We start from the raw sequence: 22,987 nt of genomic DNA, 5'->3' as shown, positions 1-22,987 counted from the left end.
CTTACAGCACCTGGTATTCCAAGGCGGTCTCCCATCCAAGTACTAACCAGGCCTGACCCTGCTTAGCTTCCAAGATCAGACAAGATCAAGAATGTGCAGGGTAACAGTTGCTGTCTAGTCAGGCACTTTTTCAGGCTTGTTGAGTTCTGTACACAAGGGAAACTCATGCTTAGACTTTCAAAAGTACTTAACTTCCTTGAGGTCATGCCCTGTGTGTATTGATTTATAAAACAAATGACATGTTTATTCCAAAAAAAACCAAGCACAACAAGGGCCGTCGTGGCAATAAATGTCTCTGTCGAATTTATCCCTGATCCGCAGGTCCTAAGGACACAGCTAAAAGGGGGTGAAGGTGCCCTTACAATCTCAGAGTTCTCAAGTGTCCCTTGCCAGATGCAAGGGAGGGCACCAGAATGAGGTCTCTTGTTATCAGGTGTGCCCCCTGGGGCATTTGGTGGGGCCGCTGTGAGAAGCTGGACTAGTTGGGCCTATAGCCTGATCCAGCGGGGCTGTTCTTATGTTCTTATGACTGGAAAAGCATAAATTGTGTGGTCTAATCAGGGCGTTCCTTTTTTTCTGACCTGATGACAAGCCCCTGTCTCCCACTGTGGCATTTTAAAAACCTATCTTGGTTAGCAAACTTTGAGTGTTCACAGAGTTCTTTGCCTGGCTGCAAAGAAGAATCCTGTGCGAACTGGCTTATCTTGTGGTCAGGACTGGGCACTGCCTTGGCCTGGCAAAAATTTGGCAGGGGAGGCTTTCTTCGGTGAGCAATGGGCTATGCCAGAATGCCAGATGTAGGGGAGGGCGCCAGGACGCAGGTTGTCTTGTCAGCAACCTGGGGCATTTGGTGGGCCACTGTGAGCTACAGGAAGCTGGACAAGATGAGCCTCTGGCCTGTTCCACTGGAGCTTCATTTTTGTGTGACGCTGCTGCTGCTAAAGGCACAGGAGCAAGAGCAAGACAGAAAAGATGGCAACACTGATCCAGCAGCTGTTGGACAGCACAGTGAAATGTTAGACACTTTCAGGATATGCTGATATTTTGGGGGGCAGTTAGGAATTGTTCCAAATAGAGACTGTTATCTCCTCATTTCAGGGGCCTCTTTCCTCCAAAAGTGAGGTGTTTCCCTTGCATTCAGCCCAGCTGTCATGAAACCAGCAACCAATTCAATGTTCTTAGGCTGTTCTTATGTTCTTAATGGCATTTAATATTATGGGCTGGTTCAGACAAATCTGCCCCAATGCACAGCCTAGTTCCTCTCCTGTCTTCTGAGGGGTGCTTGAAATCCTATAAGTTGAGTGAAAGATTTGCCCAGTTGCCTCCACTGCTCCCCTTAATAATAATAATATGGGTATTTATATACCGCCTTTCATGGTCGTCAGATTTCTTCTCAGACTTTATTTCAAGGCAGTTTACACTGGCAGGCTATGCTAAATCCCTATAGGGATTTTTACAATTGAAGAAGGTTCTGTCTTTCAAGAACTACAACATTTCAGATGGATCCTTTTATGATCTGGTATCACATTCTGGCCTCCAGTTTCCTCCCACGCAAGCTGACAATCCTTCATATCTCACTTGAAGGGCGGTCAAAGAGTAGATGGAAAAACTCGGCTCGGCTTGTCAGCTGCTTCAAGGTCTCGCCGTTCACGGTGCCGGTGGCACCGTACTTCCTTGTACTTCCTGAATTGGAAAGGGAAGAGATGGAGTGGAACAGAAAGTGTGCAGGAGAGCAGAGCAGAGCTGGGCAACAGCGCCACTCTAGCCCATCACTCTTCTCTCCTCACCACCCTTCCTCTTACACTCCATCACCCTCTTCCTTTTCCAGTCCAGGGAGTGGCAGAGGCTGGCGCATCAGCAGGTAAGGGGGACAGTAATTGGCCTGCTGCCTCAGGCGCCAGGTAGTTGTGGGCTGGCTTCAGATGTTACCCCGGTTTTGGATGTGTGTCAAACTTGGTTTCTCCTGTGTGCATTAGAGCTTTCATGCCTTCTGTTTGTGTCTACCTTCCCTTTAGGGAGAAGCTCTGATTGGCAGGATGGTCACCAACTCTTGTGCAAACCTTCCCTTTGACTGGATTTGGAAACCAGAAGTTTGACAGTGTACTCCAATTGATCCTGACCCACTCTGTTGGAGTGATACCATTGTGCTAAGCTGGAAGCTGGCAAGCTGGAATGCCTGGTCAGTACTTGCAGAGAAAGTGTCTGAGTGGGAAAACCTCAACTGTGAAAGATTCTGGACTGGAATAGCCTGAACTGGGGCCATAGAGGAACTGAAGTGGGTGGCATCTTTCATACATCTCCAGGAGAACAAAAATGTCTACCAAGCCAGAAGTGCCAGCATCTGTGGGTCTTCCATTCCAGTCTTCGTTGCGAGATCTTTTTCCACCACAAAAGGAAACGGGGGTTCCGAATTCAGCAGGTTCCCACTCTGGGGGAATGCTGGAGGGGCCTCGTAGAACTGATGGAAACAACTTTCAAGGGAAAGTTGAGGAGCTCCTGAGATGCAAAGAGGAGCTCCCCAAGGAAGCACCTGTTCTGAAATCGGGATGGGGCAATTCACAAGTGCTGGGGCCTGCCCTATGGGACGATACCAAGGCTTTTCTGCCTTCCTTGGAGGGAAAGGAATATCCCAGAGGAGAGCAGGTGAACCTGTTCCTGCCAGGCCTCCATGGAGAAACTGAACAAGCCTATAGCTGCATGGACTCCAGGGGAGGCTATGAATCAATCAGGGAGGAGCCCTCCAAAATGGAGGCTGTTGCTGCGGAGACTCAGCGGCAGAACTTCCGGCAGTTCTGCTACTGGGAGGAAGAGGGGCCCCGCAAGGTATGCAGCCAGCTGTGGTACCTTTGCCATCGGTGGCTGAAGCCTGAGCGGCACACCAAGGAGCAGATCCTGGAGCTGCTGATCCTGGAGCAGTTCCTGGCCATCCTGCCGCAGAACCTGCAGAGTTGGGTCCAAAGAAATTGCCCCGAGACCTGCTCCCAGGCAGTGGCCCTGGCTGAAGATTTCCTGCAGAGGCAGCAAGACGGTGTGAGACGGAGAGAGCAGGTGAGATGAGAGTCAGCCTGGATTAGCTGCAGAAAGTTGTCCAGGAAACAGAAGTGGAGACAGACATGATGTAGAGAGGAAGCTGGATGACAGGGTGGGCACTCCAGTCATTACCCATCAGATATTACCAGTTGTCTGCCTACAGATTTGACCATAGACAAGTATTGTCAAATACTCCGAGAAGCTGATGATGCTTGGAGAACTGGCTGACTGTCTGTGCAGCTCAGGTGCCTTTAAAAGCCACTCCTTTAAAAAAAACAAAACTTGCTGTTGCTCTGCTTTCCTTCTTTCTTTTTCATTTTGTAGCCGTCTTACAGACCCAGAGCCAGAGAGAACGGCATCTGGCCTGGACGCCTTTAAAAGGGGATTGGACAAGTTTCTGGAGGAAAAATCCATTACGGGTTACAAGCCATGATGTGTATGTGCAACCTCCTGATTTTAGAAATGGGCTATGTCAGAAGGCCAGATGCAAGGGAGGGCACCAGGATGAGGTCTATTGTTATCTGGTGTGCTCCCTGGGGCATTTGGTGGGCCGCTGTGAGATACAGGAAGCTGGACTAGATGGGCCTATGGCCTGATCCAGTGGGGCTGTTCTTATGTTCTTAGCTGTACAGTGTGAACTGTTCCTGTGGAAACCTATCTCAGACACTGTTACAAGTTGTAATGACTTTCCAGTTTTTTCTCAATTGATTGCATTTTTCGCAGTAACAGTTAACACATTTCTTTTTGTAATTAACACAAATATCTATATTGTTTGAGTATTTAAAGTGTGTTTTTTTTTGTCCTGATAAATTGATGTTTTATAAAAGTACTTGATAGTTGATCAAATCATTTTTTGACTAATCAGGTGCCTGATCCTACTGTTTATTTATTTATTTAAGCACACCTTATTTTTCCGTGGCCAAGAAGACTATCAGAGGTTAGGGATGTACAAAACCTAAACCCCATCAGGCAGTGATCCTTCTGTGACAAGGGAACTATTTGAGATTTCCCCACCCATGGGTCACCAATGTCTTGCCAACAGTGAATTCTAGAGGTGGGGCCACAAACCCCATATGTTCTATCCATCTTCAGCAAGGTGAGCTGAGCAGTAACTTAGGACCCAATTCTATCCAATTTTCCAGTGCGGGTGCTGCTGTACCTATGGACTGCTTCCTGTGTTGGGGTGGCAGTCGCAGAGGTCTCCTCAAGGTATGGGGACATTTGTTCCCTTACCTCAGGGCTGCATTGCAGCTGCACTGGTGCTAGAAAGTTGAATAGGATTGGGCCCTTAGGAGCTGGCTTAGATTGGTGGCTAAGATAGGGTTTAACACAGTCCTGAAGAGACCCCAGGGTTCCTGGGAAGCCCAACTGGGGGTATCCCAATAGAAAGATCAGTTATGATGGACGAGCTTCCCCAAACCTGCAACTGTTGATCTTCTGAAAAGGGCAGCATGGGGTGTGTTTAAAGACAGCTTCCCAGTTCCCTTGGGCCATGGGAAGGCCCAACAAGCCTAGGCTTTGGCCAACATATCTGTTTATCACATTCAGTGCACCCCACAATGCTTCTGCAACATGCTGGGGTTCCATGGCAGGCATCAAAGGCAGACATTTTGAAAGCCCCTGAGCCAGAAGTTCAAAAGTTGTGTCCACCAAATGAGTGAATCTTCTCTAAGCATCTGCTACCCCATTTAGAAAATGTGCTATTGATGTGATTGTGTCTCTCCAAAGCCAGTGTCACTTCTGAGGCATAGCTACCATTTATGTATGCAGTCCATATTTAAATCAACACACATTCAAGGATCCAAAAGAAAATTTGAAGTCTTACTCAACCTTGAAGGAGCCAAACATCTTTTGCAAAAGATTTCTAGAACTCCTTGTTCCATTTTCAACTCATGTCTTCTGGATCAAAAGTCTGGCAACTCCACAGAAGGCTCAACTTTGGTATTAAATTCTCACACCTGGCCAATTCTATGCTTGGGATCATTAGAAAAGGTATTGAGAACAAAACAGCTAATATTATAATGCTGTTGTACAAATCGATGGTAAGGCCACACCTGGAGTATTGTGTCCAGTTCTGGTTGCCTCATCTCAAAAAGAATATAGTGGAGATGGAAAAGGTGCAAAAGAGAGCGACTAAGATGATTACTGGGCTGGGGCACCTCCGTTATGAGGAAAGGCTACGGCGTTTGGGCCTCTTCAGCCTAGAAAAGAGACGCCTGAGGGGGGACATGATTGAGACATACAAAATTATGCAGGGGATGGACAGAGTGGATAAGGAGATGCTCTTTACACTCTCACATAACACCAGAACCAGGGGACATCCACTAAAATTGAGTGTTGGGAGGGTTAGGACAGACAAAAGAAAATATTTCTTTACTCAGCGTGTGGTTGGTCTGTGGAACTCCTTGCCACAGGATGTGGTCTTGAACTGGAAACTGGAAAGAAAATATTTCTTTACTCAGCGTGTGGTTGGTCTGTGGAACTCCCTGCCGCAGGATGTGGTCTTGAACTAGACGCCTTTAAAAGGGGATTGGACAAGTTTCTGGAGGAAAAATCCATTATGGGGTACAAGCCATGATGTGTATGCGCAACCTCCTGATTTTAGAAATGGGTTAAGTCAGAATGCCAGATGTAGGGGAGGGCACCAGGATGAGGTCTCTTGTTATCTGGTGTGCTCCCTGGGGCATTTGGTGGGCCACTGTGAGATACAGGAAGCTGGACTAGATGGGCCTATGGCCTGATCCAGTGGGGCTGTTCTTATGTTCTTATGTTCTTATGTGGTGATAGCGTCTGGCCTTTAAAAGGGGATTGGACAAGTTTCTGGAGGAAAAATTCATTACGTGTTACAAGCCATGATGTGTATGTGCAACCTCCTGATTTTAGAAATGGGTTATGTCAGAATGCCAGATGCAAGGGAGGGCACCAGGATGCAGGTCTCTTGTTATCTGGTGTGCTCCCTGGGGCATTTGGTGGGCCACTGTGAGATACAGGAAGCTGGACTAGATGGGCCTATGGCCTGATCCAGTGGGGCTGTTCTTATGTTCTTATGTTCTTATGGTTTTTGAGGAGACACCCGTGAATTCCCTTGAAGCCAAACGGACATCTTCAGAAGCTGGAGAGAAACCACCTGATACAGAGATCAAGCAGGAGGGCAGTGGGGGTTGCAGCTGTGCAGGTAAGTCTTCCTCGCATCCTCAGCATAGAGATCATCAGCCATTCCCGGGTTGGCTTTGTCTAGGGCTGCATAATACTCTGCAGGCCCAGCCAATCCATGAGGGCAATTTAGGCAGGGATACCCAACTCTGTCTGTTCACTTCCTCCATTGCTCCTTCAGGAAGTAGAGGAGGATGGAGCAGAAGAGAAATTGGGGAGGGGTGGGGCTAGTGTGTTGGCCCACCCCTGTCTTCCACACTTTCTCTTGCTGTATCCTCTTCCTTTTCCAGTTCAAGAACCTGGAGAAGAGGCTGCCACATCCCCAGCTGGGCATGGAGCAGTATTTGGCCAACCACCTTAGGCACTGGGCAATCTTGGGCCAGCCCTCATTCCATGCCCTTCAAAATGAAATGCAACCACTGAGCTATCTAGTGTACTGGAGTGTATATTTCAGCCAACATCAGCTGTCCAAGGTAAAGGAACCACAAAGCTGCCCCTAGTTAAAGGAGCAGGTGTGCCCTTGAGGGGGACTCTGTGACTGCAACCCCATCCGCAAGATGCAGTGCACACTCTGTTGGCACGGGCTGCATTAGCACTGGAAAGTTGGATGGGACTGGGTCCTTAGCCTCTGTTCTGTATGCAGGGTTCCCAAGTTTTCCATCGGTTCCCAATGCAGGTTTGCAGCTATCCTGTGGAGCAGTGATTCTCACACATTTAACACAGGGACCCACTTTTTAGAATGAGAATCTGTCAGGACCCACCGGAAGTGATGTCATCAACAGGAAGAGTTTTAACAATCCTAGACTGCAATCCTACCCACACTTACCCAGGAGTGAATCCCATTGACTATCACTGTTAAAAGAAAATACACAGTAGCCTGTTAAAAGTACAGGTCTGTAACATTTCCCCAAACGCAGTCACATACTGTGGTAGCGTCAAAAGTCTAATATATTAAAAATAAATATTGAAATGAAGGGGGACCCACCTGAAATTGGCTCTCGACCCACCTAGTGGGTCCCGACCCACAGTTTGAGAAACACTGCTGCGGAGCACTTGCAAGTCAGGGTTCTGTGGCTGGTCAGCAGGAAAGCCAGTCCAGCGGTCGGTAAATCACCTGGTCTAGATGGGCTGGTCATTACCAAGATGCCTTAACCAACTTGGGACTTGGGCACCGCAAAGTTTGCTCTTGCCCACGTGGAGCTGCCTGAAGGCTAAGGTCTTCTGTTGAACCTCTTCTCCAGAATGTGGCAGTGTTCTCTGAAGTGCGACTGTTGGCAAACATGGGGAAGGACACTTTCAGTGCCTCAGGCTGCAGTTCTGCACACACTTACCTAAGAGCAAGCCCCGGTGAACAGTGTGGGACTTACTTCTGAATAAGCATGTAAACGGTTACAGAATTGCACTGTAAATCGTGGAATTCTCTCCTCTGGAGACCCAATTGGTCTTTTGCTGCCACTGATCCTTTGCTGCCCAACTAAGGGCCAGATCCTATTCAACTTTCCAGCCCTGATGTAGCCATGCCAATGAGATGTCCACTGCATTCTGCAGTGCTGGGGCAGTCACGGAGGCCTCTTCAAGGTAAGGGAACCTTTGATCACTTACCTCTGGGCTGCATTGTGGCTGCATCAGTACTGGAAAGTTGGATAGAATTGGACTCGAAGTACCCAGTCCTATCCAACTTTCCAGCACTGGTGTAGCTGCAATGCAGCCCAGAGGTAAGGGAACAAATGTTCCCATACTTTGGGGAGGCCTCTGTCACTACCTCCCCACCACAGGATGCAGTGCATGTCCCATTTGCACAACTGCACTGGCGCTGGAAAATTGGATAGGATTGGGTCCTAACAGCCCAGTCCTATCCACACTTTCCTGGGAGTAAGCCCCATTGAATCTAATGGGACTTACTTCTGAGTAGATATGCATGGGATTGGGCTGTAAGACATTTGCTAGTTAATAATACATTATAGCTAGTATTGTTTTGTATTTGGCTGCTCTCTGACTTGATGCTTTGCTTTGTTTTTATTACGTTTAGTTTAATTTGATTGTTTTAGCTTTATTGTTTGTACTCTGGTTTGGGTACCAGTTTAACAAATGTCTCCGTGCCTTTGTTCTGAGGTCCACTTCCTTCCTGGAACAAAACGTTAATTCTGCCTGGGGATTCTGTGTTTTGTTCCAACAGCTGATGAACAGACAAGTGAGGTGGACAATCCACAACTGAAAACACTGGAGTCAGTGGAACCTTGTGGAAGGGTGACAAGACATCTTCCATCTCTGATGGAGAAGAAAGAGTCTTCTGAGCAGCCCAGAGGCAAGGAACTGGGAAAGGACCCAGAGGAGAGTCTTACTTGTGGGGAAGACTCTACCAACCTCACTGAATTCACAAACCAGCAGAAGAACCCCAAGGGCAAGCAGGAAACGACTTGTAGCGTGTGTGGGAAAAGCTTCAGTCGGAGAACAGGCCTGCTGGCCCACGAGAGAGTACACACCGGAGAAAAGCCTTACAAGTGCTCGCACTGCGGGAGAAGCTTCCGGTCAAAGTCGACCCTTGTTGTCCATCAGAGAACCCACACAGGGGAGAAACCCTACCAGTGCCAGGAATGTGGGAAGAGTTTCCCAGTGACCACGCAGCTCATTGAGCATGAAAGAACTCATTCGGGAGAGAAGCCCTACAAGTGCACAGAGTGCGGACAGACTTTCCGCCAGAGATCCCATCTGAAGAACCACCAAAAGATCCACACGGGAGTCAAGCCATTCAAATGCTCCTATTGTGGGAAGGGCTTCAGCATCAGCTCAGACCTCATTAGGCACGAGAGGGCCCACACCGGGGAGAAACCGTACCAGTGTCCGGACTGCGGGAAGCGATTTTGTAACAGTTCACAGGTAATTACACACCGGAGAGTCCACACAGGAGAGAAACCTTACAAGTGCCTAGAATGCGGGAAAGGCTTCACCGTGAGCCAGCAGCTCATCCGGCATCAGGCCGTCCACACGGGAGAGAAGCCGTATCAGTGCCAGGAGTGTGGAAAGACATTTGGTGTGAGCACGCTCCTCACTGGACACCTGAGAATCCATACGGGGGAGAAGCCCTACGAGTGCTCGGAGTGCGGGAAGTGCTTCCGGCTGCGTTCAACTCTCATCACACACCTGAAAGTGCACACGGCACAGAAAACCTAGAATGAAGAGAATCCAACGAAAGTGGGGTGGGTAGGATTAGGGAGGGGAGGGGGAATCGTAACATTGTTAGGACATGTGGAAATAAACTACAAACAGTAGAGGACCCTGGCCTCAGTGGTGTTCTCTAGCACAGCAGTTCTCAAACCTTTTAGTACCAAGACCCACTTTATAGAATGATAAGCTGTTGGGACCCACCAGAAGTGGCGTCATGGCCAGAAGTGACATTATCAAGCAGGAAAATTTTTAACACCTCCCATATGATCAAATCAAATTAATTAAGAAAATTCAAAGTTTACACTGAGTTTAAAAAGGCATCCAAAATAAAAAGAACCCTCCCAAGCAATGGTGTAGCTAGAGGGAGTGTAAAGCACTAAGTTTTGCAGGGAGCCTCACCACAGTGTGTAAGTGTCCTCCCCTTCAGAGCCATTCCAGGAAGGGGAAGCAAAAGGGAGGCATTCATCTCCCCGCATTCTTCTCCATTTTGCTCCCCCTGCCTGGAATGGCTCTGGAGGGAAGGCTTGCACACTGCGGTGAAGCTCCCTGAAAAACTTAGTGCTTTGCACCCCCTCCACCTACGCCACTACTCCCAAGCAGTTGCTGATCTATTTAAAAAAAGTTCCCCAAACATCCCAAGGGTTGCAGTCCTATCCACACTTACCCAAGAGTAAGCCCCATTGACTGTCATTGTTAAAAGGACTGGCATAGGAGCCTGTTAAAAGTACGGATCTGTAACATTTCTCCAAGTGCAATCACATGCCATGGTCGCGTCAAGTCACTCATATTGCAAGTGCAATGCAAGACACACCTAGACGGCAACATTCCCCATAAGGGGTGTGGACACAACTCTCAACCAAGCTCAGAGCTCGGATGTCATCACTGACTGCGGGAAGGCATATGGGAGGGAATGCCCGTGGGCAATCTATCATTGCACCTTTATTCCCCTGGCCCACGGGAATGCGGCAGTTGTGTGAATGTGTGGCAGAATTCAACAACTGAAACATCCCCTTCATTGGGCTGAATGGCCCAATGGTCTGACTCAACAGAAGGCCGTTGTACCTCAGGAGCTTCCATAGCTCAATGGTAGTATAGGACTCATCTCCCACTACACCACATACGGTCCAGAAAGGGCTCTGGAACATGAATCCTTGGGAGACTCAGTAGTTCACACTAGCGACATAGCTATAGGGGGTGCCAAGCACTAAGTTTTGCGGGGAGCCTCGCCGCAGCGAGAAAGTGGCCCCCTCCCTTCTGGAGCCATTCCAGGTGGTGGGAACAAAATGGAGGCCTCCAGTTTGCTCCCACCACCCAGAAGGGGAAGAGGAGGGGGCACTTGCATGCTGAGGTAAGGCTCCCCGCAAAACTTAGTGCTTTGCACAGTGCAGTGAGGCTCCCTGAAAAACTAAGTGGCACCCCGTCTAGCTACACCACTGGCTCACACCGTGATTCTTGAGGAGGTACGCCGGTTGGGACATGGCAGAACTCGACATTCCAGTCTTTTCCCCTGAAACGTTCCTTCTCAAAGTCAGCCCAGTATTTTACGCAGAACTTTGTAAATATAAATGAATATCTGGTCTATAGGAATGAAGTTGAGGAGGGGGGAGGAATGGATGTGGAAGGAGGTGAAATTTTCCACCTAAAGCCAAACTAGGTCAGATTTAGGTGCACCCAGCTGGACAGTTGGAGCACCCATCATGACCATCTTCAGGGCCATATGCGGGCAAAAGGCCAGAACTTTCTGCTGCCATGACCAGCAGAATATGGGCATAAGACTCCAGGCAACACTGTATAAAAGAGAAGGGCTCAGCCTTCTTTAGGGTCAATCTCCATCTGTTCACACCAGACAGTAGTAGTTGGCAACCTTCAGTCTCGAAAGACTCTGGTATCGCGCTCTGAATGGTGGTTCTGGAACAGCGTCTAGTGCGGCTGAAAAGGCCGATTCGGGAGTGACAATCCCTTCCACACTGGGAGCAAGTGCAGTCTGTCCCTGGTCTGCCTCCTTGGCTACGGGCCTTCCTTCTTTGCCTCTTTGCCTCAGTCTGTTGGCCAAGTGTCTCTTGCAACTGGAAGAGGCCATGCTGCACAGCCTGCCTCCAAGCGGGTCGCTGAGAGGCCAGGGTTTCCCACCTGTTGAGGTCCACTCCTAAGGCCTTCAGATCCCTCTTGCAGATGTCCTTGTATCGCAGCTGTGGTCTACCTGTGGCTTTCCCTGCACGAGTTCTCCAACCATAGTCTCCTTGTCCTTGGTCTGACAACACTGCTGCTGATGTGACCGACTGGCTCTGAGTGCAAGGCAGGGGTGTCCAAACTTTTTGGCAGGAGGGCCACACTCTCTGACACTCTCTGACACTGTGTCGGGCGCCAGGAGTACCAAGAATTAATTTACATTTCAAATTTGAATAAATTTACATAAATGAATATATTAGAGATGGAACTTATATGAATGAATGAAGGTCTTGCAATAGCTCAAGGCCTCGAAAAGGCCTTGCACAAAGCAAGGCTGGCCTTTCCTTCACTGCTGCTGCTGCATCACAGATGTGAAACAGCAAGCAGTGGCGGGAGCCCTCATCCCACAGCTCACGTGAGAGGTCAAACAGTTGGTCACGCCGAGGGCAGTTGCGTCGAACCAGCACAGACTCCAGCAAGTCTCCGGAGGGCCAGAGGCTCATTGGAGACTGGGGGCTCCCTGCAGGCCAGATTGGGGGTCCCTGAGGGCTGCAAATGGCCCCCGGGACCAGGGTTTGTGCACCCCTGGTGTAAGGCATTGACTCTCACCATCCTAAGCCACCAGGAGTGCTACAGTCACTTGTTTTTCCTTTCGCACAATAGAACCCTTGTTGCGTTCGAGAGAACTTTGTCTTGGAGCCAAATCCGATCCAACTTTCCAGCACTAATGCGGCCCTAAGCTAAGGGAACAAACATTCCCTTACTCTAAGGGAGGCCTCCATGACTGCCCCCCATTGGCACGGCTGCATCAGCACGAGGAAGTTGAATAGGATGGGACCCTTGAAGAGTCTCCTTCAGACCGTCCAGCCATGTATATCAATACAAAGAGCCCAGTACGTGAACTTGAGGCTTGGCTAACGGTTTCGGTGCCCACTGAGTTCAACAGGGAAGCGTTTATACCATGCAGTCCTGGGCCTATAGATGCGTCTCACTCCCAGATAAGCCTCTTTAGGATCAGAGCCCCAGCCTTTGCATCCTCCCCTTCTGCTCCTTCCTGCCCTGTGGTTGTGGCCGGGTTGAAAGCCAGTGTTAATTGAACCTGCGGACTCCTATCTGTGAAATCCTGTTCTCAGTTTTCTTCCTTGCAGCAATTCAATGTGCACATTCAGGTTTATTAGTCCCTGTGTGCCAATTATAAAAGGGGGCTTTTCCAGCCCCTTGTACTCCACCCCTAGATTTTTTTTTCCCAGGAAAGCGTCCAAGGAGACCTTAAAGGGGTTAAGAATCGACAGAGCTCTGCTGCCTAGAGAGGCCCCATAGCAATGGTGTGTGATGAACAAAGCAGCCCTTTCCTGTTCCCAGCAGAGAAGGAAGCTGGAACTGTGCATTGCTGTGCATTGAGCATTGCCGCAAGAGACTAAAGCGGTAAGTGCTTTGAGGCTGGCAAGGAAAGCTGCAAGGGTGGGAGGAGGAGGAGGAGGAAAGAGAATGCAAGGGAGGGGGGAAAGGATGATAAGAGAGAGAAAGAGAAATTGTGCAGGTGGTGGATACTCGCAGGTGACAGCTGTGCAGGTCTGGCCAGTCTTGAAGCACCTCTGCCCTCCACCCTGGTCCCAAATCATGCAGGTTTGATATTGCGGGTCAGCTTAGGGGCTGTCATCTTTTTAGAGCTGCACAAACTGCTCCTGTGACTCTTCTCAGAGAGTCCTGAACTCCAGCATGACAGTCCTGAGCTGGAGTTCAGGAGCAAGTTGGATTTGATTCAGTTGCAATCAGGGTTTCCGTTCCCTCTTCCAAAGGGTTGCAATAGCACTGCAGAGATAACATGTGTGACTGCAGGTTAGGGCTGGTCATGACTTCATTTGCCTTTCAAAGGGGATTGGACAAGTTTCTGGAGGAAAAATCCATTACAGGGTACAAGCCATGATGTGTATGCGCAACCTCCTGATTTTAGAGATGGGTTATGTCAGAATGCCAGATGCAAGGGAGGGCACCAGGATGAGGTCTCTTGTCATCTGGTGTGCTCCCTGGGGCATTTGGTGGGCCGCTGTGAGATACAGGAAGCTGGACTAGTTGGGCCTATGGCCTGATCCAGTGGGGCTGTTCTTATGTTCTTAACTACAATTCCCAGGAGGCCTTGCAGGTCTCTTGTTATCTGGTGTGCTCCTTGGGGCATTTGGTGGGCCGCTGTGAGATCCAGAAAGCTGGACTAGATGGGCCTATGGCCTGATCCAGTGGGGCTGTTCTTATGTTCTTAACTACAATTCCCAGGAAGCCTTGCAGGTCTCTTGTTATCAGGTGTGCTCCCTGGGGCATTTGGAGGGCCGCTGTGAGATACAGGAAGCTGGACTAGATGGGCCTATGGCCTGATCCAGTGGGGCTGTTCTTATGTTCTTAACTACAATTCCCAGGATGCCTTGCAGGTCTCTTGTTATCTGGTGTGCTCCCTGGGGCATTTGGTGGGCCGCTGTGAGATACAGGAAGCTGGACTAGACGGGCCTAGGGCCTGATCCAGTGGGGCTGTTCTTATGTTCTTATGTCCAAGGACAGCAGTTGCCTCAGGCAGGAAATTGGGGGGGACGACGACACACACATCTCCACCCATCCAGTAGTGTGGCTAGGTTTTGCAGGGTGCCTTGCTGTCTCCTGCAAGCTGTTGCCCTCGCTGTCAGAGCCAGTCCCCGCAGGACTGCTACTGCACCCGTCCACTCACCCATCCGCTGCTCCTTCCCCCCCACCCCATTCCCTGGATTGGAAGAGGGAGACAGAGCAAAGGAGGAAGTGTGAAGGAGAATGGTAGGAGGTACTGTCTAGCCCACTGCTCACCTCTTCTCTATGCTTCTGCTGTCATCTCTTTCCCATCCAGGGGGTGGTGGAGGCACCTCATAAGGGAGCGCCATTTGGCATGCCCCCACAGGCACTAAGAGGTGTTGGGCCAGTACGTATGCACAACAAGCACTTTTTATCTTTCCTTCAGGAAGGAACTTCTATCAACTGGTTTTCGGCAAGGCTATTCCTAGTGACAAATCCAGAGAAGACCCTGTGTGATTGGACAGCGATACTATGGCAGGTCACTGAGAACATGATTTAAGGGCTGAGATGGAACAAGCCAAGGCCACTTTTGCAGAGTGAGAATGGACCAGAGTAAAACAGCGTTGTTGGGGCCCCAATTCCAGATTCTGCCGCAGCAGAGTGTAGAGCCAAGAATGCAGAGGAGGGGGCAGGACAGGACAAGACCCAGTTTGAACCAGCGGTCTCAAAGGACTCAGGGGGAAGCTGGAGCTTGGAAGCTCCCAACAGCAGTGCAATTACCAAACTTGAGACGGGAAAACCCACAGATGCCAGAGGCTGCCCCATGGAGAGATGCAAAGGCTTGCCTGTCCTTGGATGAAAGCAGTCCCCAGAGAGACACAGCAACCCACCTGCAGCCGGAAACTGGCGGAGAATCAAATGAGAACTGCAGTTGCTTGGACTTCAGAGAAGGCAACCAGAGCCTGAAAGAGGAGTCCACAGAAAGGGATGCTCTCGCTGTAGAGACGCAGCGGCAGAGCTTCCGGCAGTTCTCCTACCAGGAGGCCGAGGGACCACGAGAGGCCTGCGGCCAGCTGTGGTATCTTTGCCATCGGTGGTTGAAGCCCGAGAGGCGCACCAAGGAGCAGATGCTGGAGCTGCTGATTCTGGAGCAGTTCCTAGCCATCTTGCCACTTGAGGTCCAGAACTGGGTGAAGGAACATGGCCCAGAGACCTGCTCCCAGGCAGTGGTTCTGGCTGAGGACTTCCTGCAGAGGCAGCAAGAGGCTGAGATCGCAGAAGAGCAGGTGAGCATGTTTCTTCCTGGGGAAAAAAAACAACCCAAGTCTTCCTGTGTGTGTGATAATATAGATCGTGCAGCCTTGTTCCACCTGGAATTTTAGGTCAACATGCTGGTTAGCAGATTAGGCTGACTCTGACATCCAGAAATAGCCTGTGGCAGGTGTCCTGGGTTTGCTTTAGGCAGCAGGTGAGGTGTGGGGACTCCTCCTAGTGTTTTGTTTAAAGCCAGTTCCTGCATGTGAAACCTTAGCATGTCGGGAAGAAGGCTAAACTCAAACCACCCTTGCTAGCATATTAGATTTTGTGGGCAAGGGGTGTTTTTTGCTTGCAGGGTCATTTCCATGTGCAATCAACCCACCTACATTCAGCCAGTCAGTTTGATTGTTAGGCATTTATTAGTTTTAGCCTTCACTGTATAGCCCAGTCTATATCATAACACACATGCGGGTTGAAGTGATGCACTCCTGGAAAGATTCCTGTGGAGAGTTACCAGATTTTATCTTGGGTCTGAGAAAGCAGACATCCATTTTCTTTCCATTCATTTATGGAATTCCTTAGGACAAGATACGGTGATGTACACCCCCCTTCAATTTTGGCCTGGAAATTTACTTTTAAATTTTGGTTATGGCTCTTTTTTTAAAGTCTGATCCTGATTCCCTTCTTGCCCATTTTCTTAAAGACCCTTTCCAATCTTCTTGGTCTTTGTTTTGCACGTCTAAACTAGCATCTATTGGTATTTCTCTAGACTCGCTTCTCAACAGTGATTTTAACCAGGCGTTATCTCTTATTTATGAAAGACTTGGTGAGTCTGAATTTTTATGGTTATCATCTGATTTGAATCAGGTTTGTTCCCCTATGTATTATGGTATTATTCCTTCCTTTGCCAGTCGGTATTCTTATTTCTATTCTCTTACGGATCCCCTCGAGAGGAGGGCTTTTATGTTAGCCCAGTTTAATATCTTCCCTTCTGCAGTGTTGAGCGGTCGCTACTTGCGGATACCCTTTGATCAAAGGTGTTGTAACCGTTGTGGCATTGAGCCTGATACTGTTATTCATTATCTCTGCGTCTGCCCCGCGTTTCGCAAGCTCCGCCGCTCTATTCTAGACCCTGTTTTTTCTAGCTACTCTGGCCCCTCCCATTCTTTAGCAGCATTTCTTCTACACGACTTTTCGCAAGAAACGACATCGCTTGTTGCCAAGTTTCTTGCAAAAGTTTTTATCTTTAACAGTTTAAGGTAGCCCTGATTGGTACGTTGAGTGTGCACTTTATTTGTGGTCTGTTTCTTGTGTCTTGTCAGTGGGCTTATTGCGACTGTGTATTTATTTATTTATTATGTATGCCAATAAAGGTTCTCGGAATTCGTAATTCGGTGATGTTCTTGTTCTCTGACTTGCAGGACTTTAGAAGGAGATCAGGCAAATTCAGAGAGCAGGAGAGGCCAATCAAGGGCTGTTTTCATGGTGCTCAGAAGCTGTTTTGCCAAATTCCCTTTCCAAACTTGGTCTAGAGACCTCATGCCCACTTTAAGCTAATTAGTTTCCTCTCTTCACTCAAAACAGCCCCAATCCTGCAGAAAGCACTGCTGGACCCCACCACCAGGACAGGTCGCCTGTTCAACCTGCAGAGTTCCTCCTTTCTCCACTCTCCTGCCATCGGCTTCTCCGGTCACTGCAACACCTTGGTCCCCAGCAGCTCCTGGGCACAGCAGCCGCAAACCAGTCTCCTGCAGTCACTGTTCATTCGGTCCATTGAACCAGTCCATCCTCTTTCCTCCAGGCTCCTTCCTTGTAGTCTCTCCAACTTCTTTCCCTCGTTGAGGTGCCACTTTTAACCCTGAGAGTTTTGTTGCCTGGAAGTAGCTGTAGCTGTGCAGCACACTCACTGCAGTCTAAGGCCCTGGTGTTAACCCCATGCTTCCCAGATCTATCAGGGCAAGGGGCCAACCTTGCCCCTTGACACCACACCGTGTCTCCTCAAGGGATCTTGCGCATTTCCATTGCAGAAGCACAGTACCTCAGAACCATTGGAGGACTGTTGCTTCCAGGCCCTGCTTATGGGCTTTCCAGAAGCATCTGGTTGGCCACTGCAAGAAGCAGGATGCTCTATTAGGTGGGTCTTTGGTATGTATCCTTACAACTTGCTCCCGAAAACCCCATTCCGGGCCTTATCCAGCTTGTGCCAAGGTCTAGGGTCACTGTGCTGGCTGATAACACACTGAAGTCCTTTCTTAATATGGTGGCAATGGGGTTCTTCAAGCTCTGTTTAAAAGGGAAGTTTGCACAGTTCCTTTCTCACAGGGTGCAGTCTCGGCAGAGCCTGTCTCTTTCCCAGCAAGTACAGGACCTGTGGTGGTAGGGTACAGGGAGCAGATTGCAGATGGAGAAGGTTTGTTTTTGGTTACTCTGGAGGGTAAGACCTGGACAAATGAGTTTAGATTACTAAATGGGCAGGAGGTCTGGTCTAGAGGGTAGAGCCTCCGTTAGCCCGAAGATAACATCAGAAGGTCGCCAGTTCGAGGACACCGGCAGCTCCCTGAAGGGCTGAGAATGGCGAGACCTTGAAGCAGCTGACAAAGCCGAGCTGAATGATTCCACCTGCTCTGGGTGTGAGCAAGAAGCGTCTTGGCTGCCCTCCATGTGAGAGATGGAGCTGCTTGCCAGCCTGCGTGGAAGAACTGGAGGCCAGATGTGAGACTAAACCAGGAAGATCCATTCTGAAATGTTGTTGATTCTTGAAAGAGAGAACCTTCTATGATTGTAAAAATCCCCTTGAGGGATTTAGAAACGCTTGCCTATGTAAACCGCCTTGAATAAAGTCAGAGGAGTAATCCGATGTCCAGAAAGGCGGTATATAAATACCTAGTTGTTGTTGTTATTATTATTATTAAACCTTAAGAAGAACTTCCTGACTGTACAAGTAGAACAGTCTACCTGGGAAGGAGGTAAACTCTCCATCATTGGAGAACTGTAAGCAGAGGCTGGATAGTAATCCATTAGGGCAGTGGTTCTCACACATTTAGCACAGGGACCCACATTTTAGAATGAGAATCTGTCAGGACCCACCGGAAGTGATGTCAGGACTGGAAGTGACATTATCAAGCAGGAAAATTTTTAACAGTCCTAGGCTGCAATCCTAGGCTGCAATCCTACCCACACTTATTCAGGAGTAAGTCCCATTGACTATCATTGTTAAAAGAATATACATAGCAGCTTGTTAAAAGTACAGGTCTGTAACATTTTCCCAAATGCAGTCACATCCCATGGTAGCATCAAGTCTAATATATTAAAAATAAAATATTGAAATGAAGGGGGACCCACCTGAAATTGGCTCGCGACCCTCCTAGTTTGTCCCAACCCACACTTTGAGAAACACCGCATTAGTGTAGTGGCATAGTTAAGGGGGTGCAGGGGGTAGCAGTTGCACCAGGCATCAAGCTTTAGGGGGAGGCAGCAAGCAGAGTTTGACACTAGTGACCAAAATTGTGCAAATCTTGGTATGTATGAATAATACCATCATGTTATATATCATTGGAAAGGTAATTTAATGCAGAATGCGATGCAGCAAACTGCACTGGAATATCTGTATTCTATCAAAAGTTATGGCCAATTAAGCAGAAAATGAAAACACAACTGCCTCGTGGAACAAAAAGTGGATTTGCTTGACTCCAAACTGACCTATGAGACTGTTTGTTCTGAGTGCCAATGAGATGTTATTATGATACAGCAAGGATCCAATAACTTTTTATTTATTTACTTAATTAGATTTGATTTTGTCATGTGGGGTGGACTACACGATCTTCTTTGACCCCAGGTAGCAGATATATGCCTTGGCTATGCCACTGACTGGGGGGAGGCATCAGAGCAAGTGGGTGGTGAGCTGCTAGGGGGGTGGGTTCCTCCCAATTTTCACTTTTTAAAAAGTCCGGTTATGACATCACTTCGGGTTGTGACATCACTTTCGGGGCAACATTTTGAACTTGGCACCGGGCTACGCGATCATTAGCTACGCCACTGCACTAGGGAGTTGCAAATGTGAACTGTCTGCTCCAGCAGGGGGGTTGGACCCAAACTTGTAGCTCCCTTCCAACTCTATGACTGTATCCTAAGCAAACTCTCCTTAGCTTCAGAACAACCTTGACCTCGTGCAACATCCCACTGTTGACCCAGAGCCCAGTCCTATCCAACTTTTCAGCATTGATGCAGCCGTGCCAACGGGGCGTGTGCTGCATCCTGCAGTGGGGGGGGCAGCAGCCACAGATGACTCCTCAAGATAACATTTGTTCCCTTACCTTGGAGCTGCATTACGACTGCATTGTTTTTGGACTATTGGATATGATTGGGCCCCCATTTTGATCGCTCACAACCATATTCTGTGGTTTGCTGGGGCACTTTCCAAGTTCCACTGCCTGAGATCCTTGAATAGGAGGTGGAAGCTGGGCAGGAACCCTCTGCTTTCCCTCTGTCCTGAGAATTATGGTACATAATTCCTTACAATCCTGCCCGGGCTCTTAGATCATCTGGGGGGGCCCTTTTGACTGTGCCGCCACCAAGAGATATGAGAGGGGCGGCAGCCAGGAAGAGGGCCTTCTCGGTGGTGGCCCCTGAACTTTGGAATGCCCTCCCCTTAGAATTGAGAACTGCTCCCTCTTTGCTAACATTTTGGCGTGGACTGAAGACCTTTTTTATTTCGAAAAGGTTTTAATTGTTGACAGGCTGGCAGGCTTTCTTGCTTTTTATATGAGAATCCACGGGGTTTGTTTTTAGATTTTTAGTTATTGTAAATGGTTTTAATTATTGTTTTTAATGTTGTATTTTTAATTGTTGTAAGCCGCCTTGTGTTCCCTTTGGGCATAAAGGTGGGATATAAATTAATAAAATAATAATAAATAATAATATATACACAGCCCCACTCTTATCCCAGTGCTTTCCTGTACCATCGCCTTTCTCCAGCCGCCTTTACAGAGCTTTCCCCTGGTCATTTCAGGTGGCCTTGGGGGACACTGCCAAAGCGGATGAGGCCCTTTCAGATGCCAGAGAGCCACAGCTGTGCCCTGAGGTCAAAGAAGAGGGTGGCGGAGATGACGGCTCCTTGGGTAAGTTTAATCTCCTGGCCGGAGTTCCTGGGTATTCTGATTTTCCTAGCAGGGCTGCCACCTTTACTGAATTAAATATGTTTTAAATCAACCAAGACAATCCCAGGTGACACAGTTTTTCAACTAGGTTAATTATTGTTCAAAAGAAGCATTCCTAAACTTGCATCTTAGGCCACACTTTTCCCCCACTTGACTCTTGTGTAAGATAATCAGATAGTTGAGATGAGAAGTAAGAACATAAACCAGTGCCTGCTGGATTACACCCAAGGCCTTCTAACCCAGCGTCATATCTTGAACCATGTCCAGCCCAGTGCCTGTAGGAGTGTCACAAGAAGAGCCATTGCTTCCCTGCAACTGGCTTCAGAGTCTGTATGGCTAGAGCAGGGCTGTCCAAACTTTTTGGCAGGAGGGCCACATCATTTCTCTGACACTGTGTCAGGGACCCCGGGGGGGGGGGGAGGGAGAATTAATTTACATTTCAAATTTGAATAAATTTACATAAATTAATATATTAGAAATGGAACTTATAGGAATGCATGAAGGTCTTGCGATAGCTCAAGGCCTACAAAAGGCCTTGCACAAAGCAAGGCCAGCCTTTCCTTTGCTGCTGCTGCTGCATCACAGATGTGAAACAGCAAGCAGTGGAGGGAGCCCTCATCCCACAGCTTGCATGAGAGGTTGAACGGTTGGCCGTCACGCTGAGAGCAGTTGCATCAGGCCAGCATTCTCCAGAAGGCCAGAGGCTCATTGGAGACTGGGGGCTCCGTGAGGGCCGGATTGGGAGCCCTCAAGGGCCACAAGTGGTCCCAGGGCCAAGGTTTGGGCACCCCTGGGCTAGAGGTTAGTGATCCTGGCAAACTGCCTTGTAGACCACTCCTCCATAAATTTATCTAATCCCTGTTCGATGCCATCCAAGCAAGCAGCCATCACCACATTTTGTGATAGGATGTTCCATAGGTTTATCATGTGCTGTGATCTTTTTTTTTTTATTCCTGTCTTAAGTCTGTTGCACATCAGTCTCACTGGATGAGCCCAAGTTCTAGTGTGATGAGAGAGTGACTGATGCTTCCATTTCAAAGAAACCCTACACTGGACCTTCTATCTCTTGATAGACTTCCACCTACTTTCTTCACACAATGTGTAATTTTTTTTAAACCATGTTTCACAGAGGGAACATCCACTTAGTACTTGTCTCATCTCCCTGTTCTGAAGCTCCATTTCTTCCTGGCACAAGAAATCCGTTGCAGGCCGAACATGCATCAACAGTGTGATTTTAGAAATGGGCTATGTCAGATGCAAGGGAGGGCACCAGGATGAGGTCTCTTGTTATCTGGTGTGCTCCCTGGGGCATTTGGTGGGCCACTGTGAGATACAGGAAGCTGGACTAGGTGGGCCTATGGCCTGATCCAGTGGGGCTGTTCTTATGTTCTTAACTACAATTCCCAGAATGCCTTGCAGGTCTCTTGTTATCTGGTGTGCTCCCTGGGGCATTTGGTGGGCCGCTGTGAGATACAGGAAGCTGGACTAGGTGGGCCTATGGCCTGATCCAGTGGGGCTGTTCTTATGTTCTTAACTACAATTCCCAGGATGCCTTGCAGGTCTCTTGTTATCTGGTGTGCTCCCTGGGGCATTTGGTGGGCCGCTGTGAGATACAGGAAGCTGGACTAGATGGGCCTATGGCCTGATCCAGTGGGGCTGTTCTTATGTTCTTATGCAGCTGCAAAAAGAGGCTAACACAATTATTTAGAGGCCGCAATAGAACTGGAGTAAATTTCACATTTGTGCAACAACACTTTTTGAGTATGCAAAGCACAAGGAACACTTGCAGGAAGCGGTCTCTGTTTAGCCTTGAGAAGACTGAGGGCTGGACATGACAGTAATAATTGTTTGGCAGTAGAAGAGCCTGCCTCAGAAGGTGGTAGACTCTCCTTAGTCGGAGGTCTTTAAGCAGAGCCTGTCGGCGATGCTGTAGTTGTGTACATTGGCAGGGTTGCACTTGATGATCTTGTAGGTCCCTTCTAATCCTGTGATAGCATTCTTCCCTAAAGGTTTGTCACGCAGAAGAGAGCAAAGATTTGTTCTCTGCTGTCCTAGAGAGCAGGATTCGATTAAGTTATAGGAGAGTAGATTTTCTTTGAGCATTAAGAGAAATTTCTTAATAGTAACAGCTGTTTGACGTTGCGGCAGGAGAAGGGGTCTTGACTTGTTGGAAGTGTTTGGCAGTGGCCAGTTAGCCATCTGATGAAGATGCTGTAGCCCTGGATTTCCTGCACTGAGGAGGGGGTTGGCGCAGATGACACAGAAGCCTTCCTCCAACTCTGTCAAATAATGCATTCTTGACTCTTCTCTCCCTTTTTGTTGTTCATCTAGATGATGGCTGGCTGAGCAACCCGCAGTTGAAAAGCCCTGAGGAAGTGACACTTTGGGGCTCATGTGAGACGAGAAGATGTTTCAAAGGTCAAGATGAGAAAATAAATTTTTCACTTCACACAGAGACAAAGGTGCAAAGTCGCTTAGAAGAGAGTATGAGTAACTCCAAGGAAATCTCCCATGACCAAAATGAA

The 22,987-nt window shown here is 48.6% G+C and overlaps 3 protein-coding genes across 3 annotated transcripts in view; 2 read left to right on the top strand and 1 right to left on the bottom strand.

The window, feature by feature from the left end:
- LOC136640311 (zinc finger protein 665-like) overlaps positions 1-22,987 on the bottom strand; it is a 274,368-nt gene that overhangs the window by 74,205 nt on the left and 177,176 nt on the right. The gene's annotated exons all lie outside the window — the stretch shown is intronic.
- The window catches only part of LOC136640316 (zinc finger protein 850-like), a 145,272-nt gene that overhangs the window by 511 nt on the left and 121,774 nt on the right, over positions 1-22,987 (top strand). Inside the window, exons 2-4 of the mRNA XM_066615350.1 lie at positions 2,016-3,048; positions 6,097-6,205; positions 8,360-9,339. Coding sequence (XP_066471447.1) covers positions 2,314-3,048; positions 6,097-6,205; positions 8,360-9,339 — 1,824 coding nt within the window. The 5' untranslated portion in view covers positions 2,016-2,313. The remainder of the gene's footprint in view (positions 1-2,015; positions 3,049-6,096; positions 6,206-8,359; positions 9,340-22,987) is intronic.
- Positions 14,508-22,797, top strand: LOC136641382 (zinc finger protein 75D-like). The gene is made up of 3 exons (XM_066617131.1): positions 14,508-15,335; positions 20,315-20,454; positions 22,794-22,797. Exons 1-3 carry the CDS (start codon positions 14,652-14,654, stop codon positions 22,795-22,797), a joined length of 828 nt encoding a protein of 275 aa, XP_066473228.1. The 5' UTR covers positions 14,508-14,651.

This window comes from Tiliqua scincoides, chromosome 2 (genome assembly GCF_035046505.1).
Source record: "Tiliqua scincoides isolate rTilSci1 chromosome 2, rTilSci1.hap2, whole genome shotgun sequence".
NCBI classification, from domain to species: domain Eukaryota; kingdom Metazoa; phylum Chordata; class Lepidosauria; order Squamata; family Scincidae; genus Tiliqua; species Tiliqua scincoides.
Note: the sequence above shows the minus strand (reverse complement) of the source record. Positions and strands in the feature narration are given on the sequence as shown.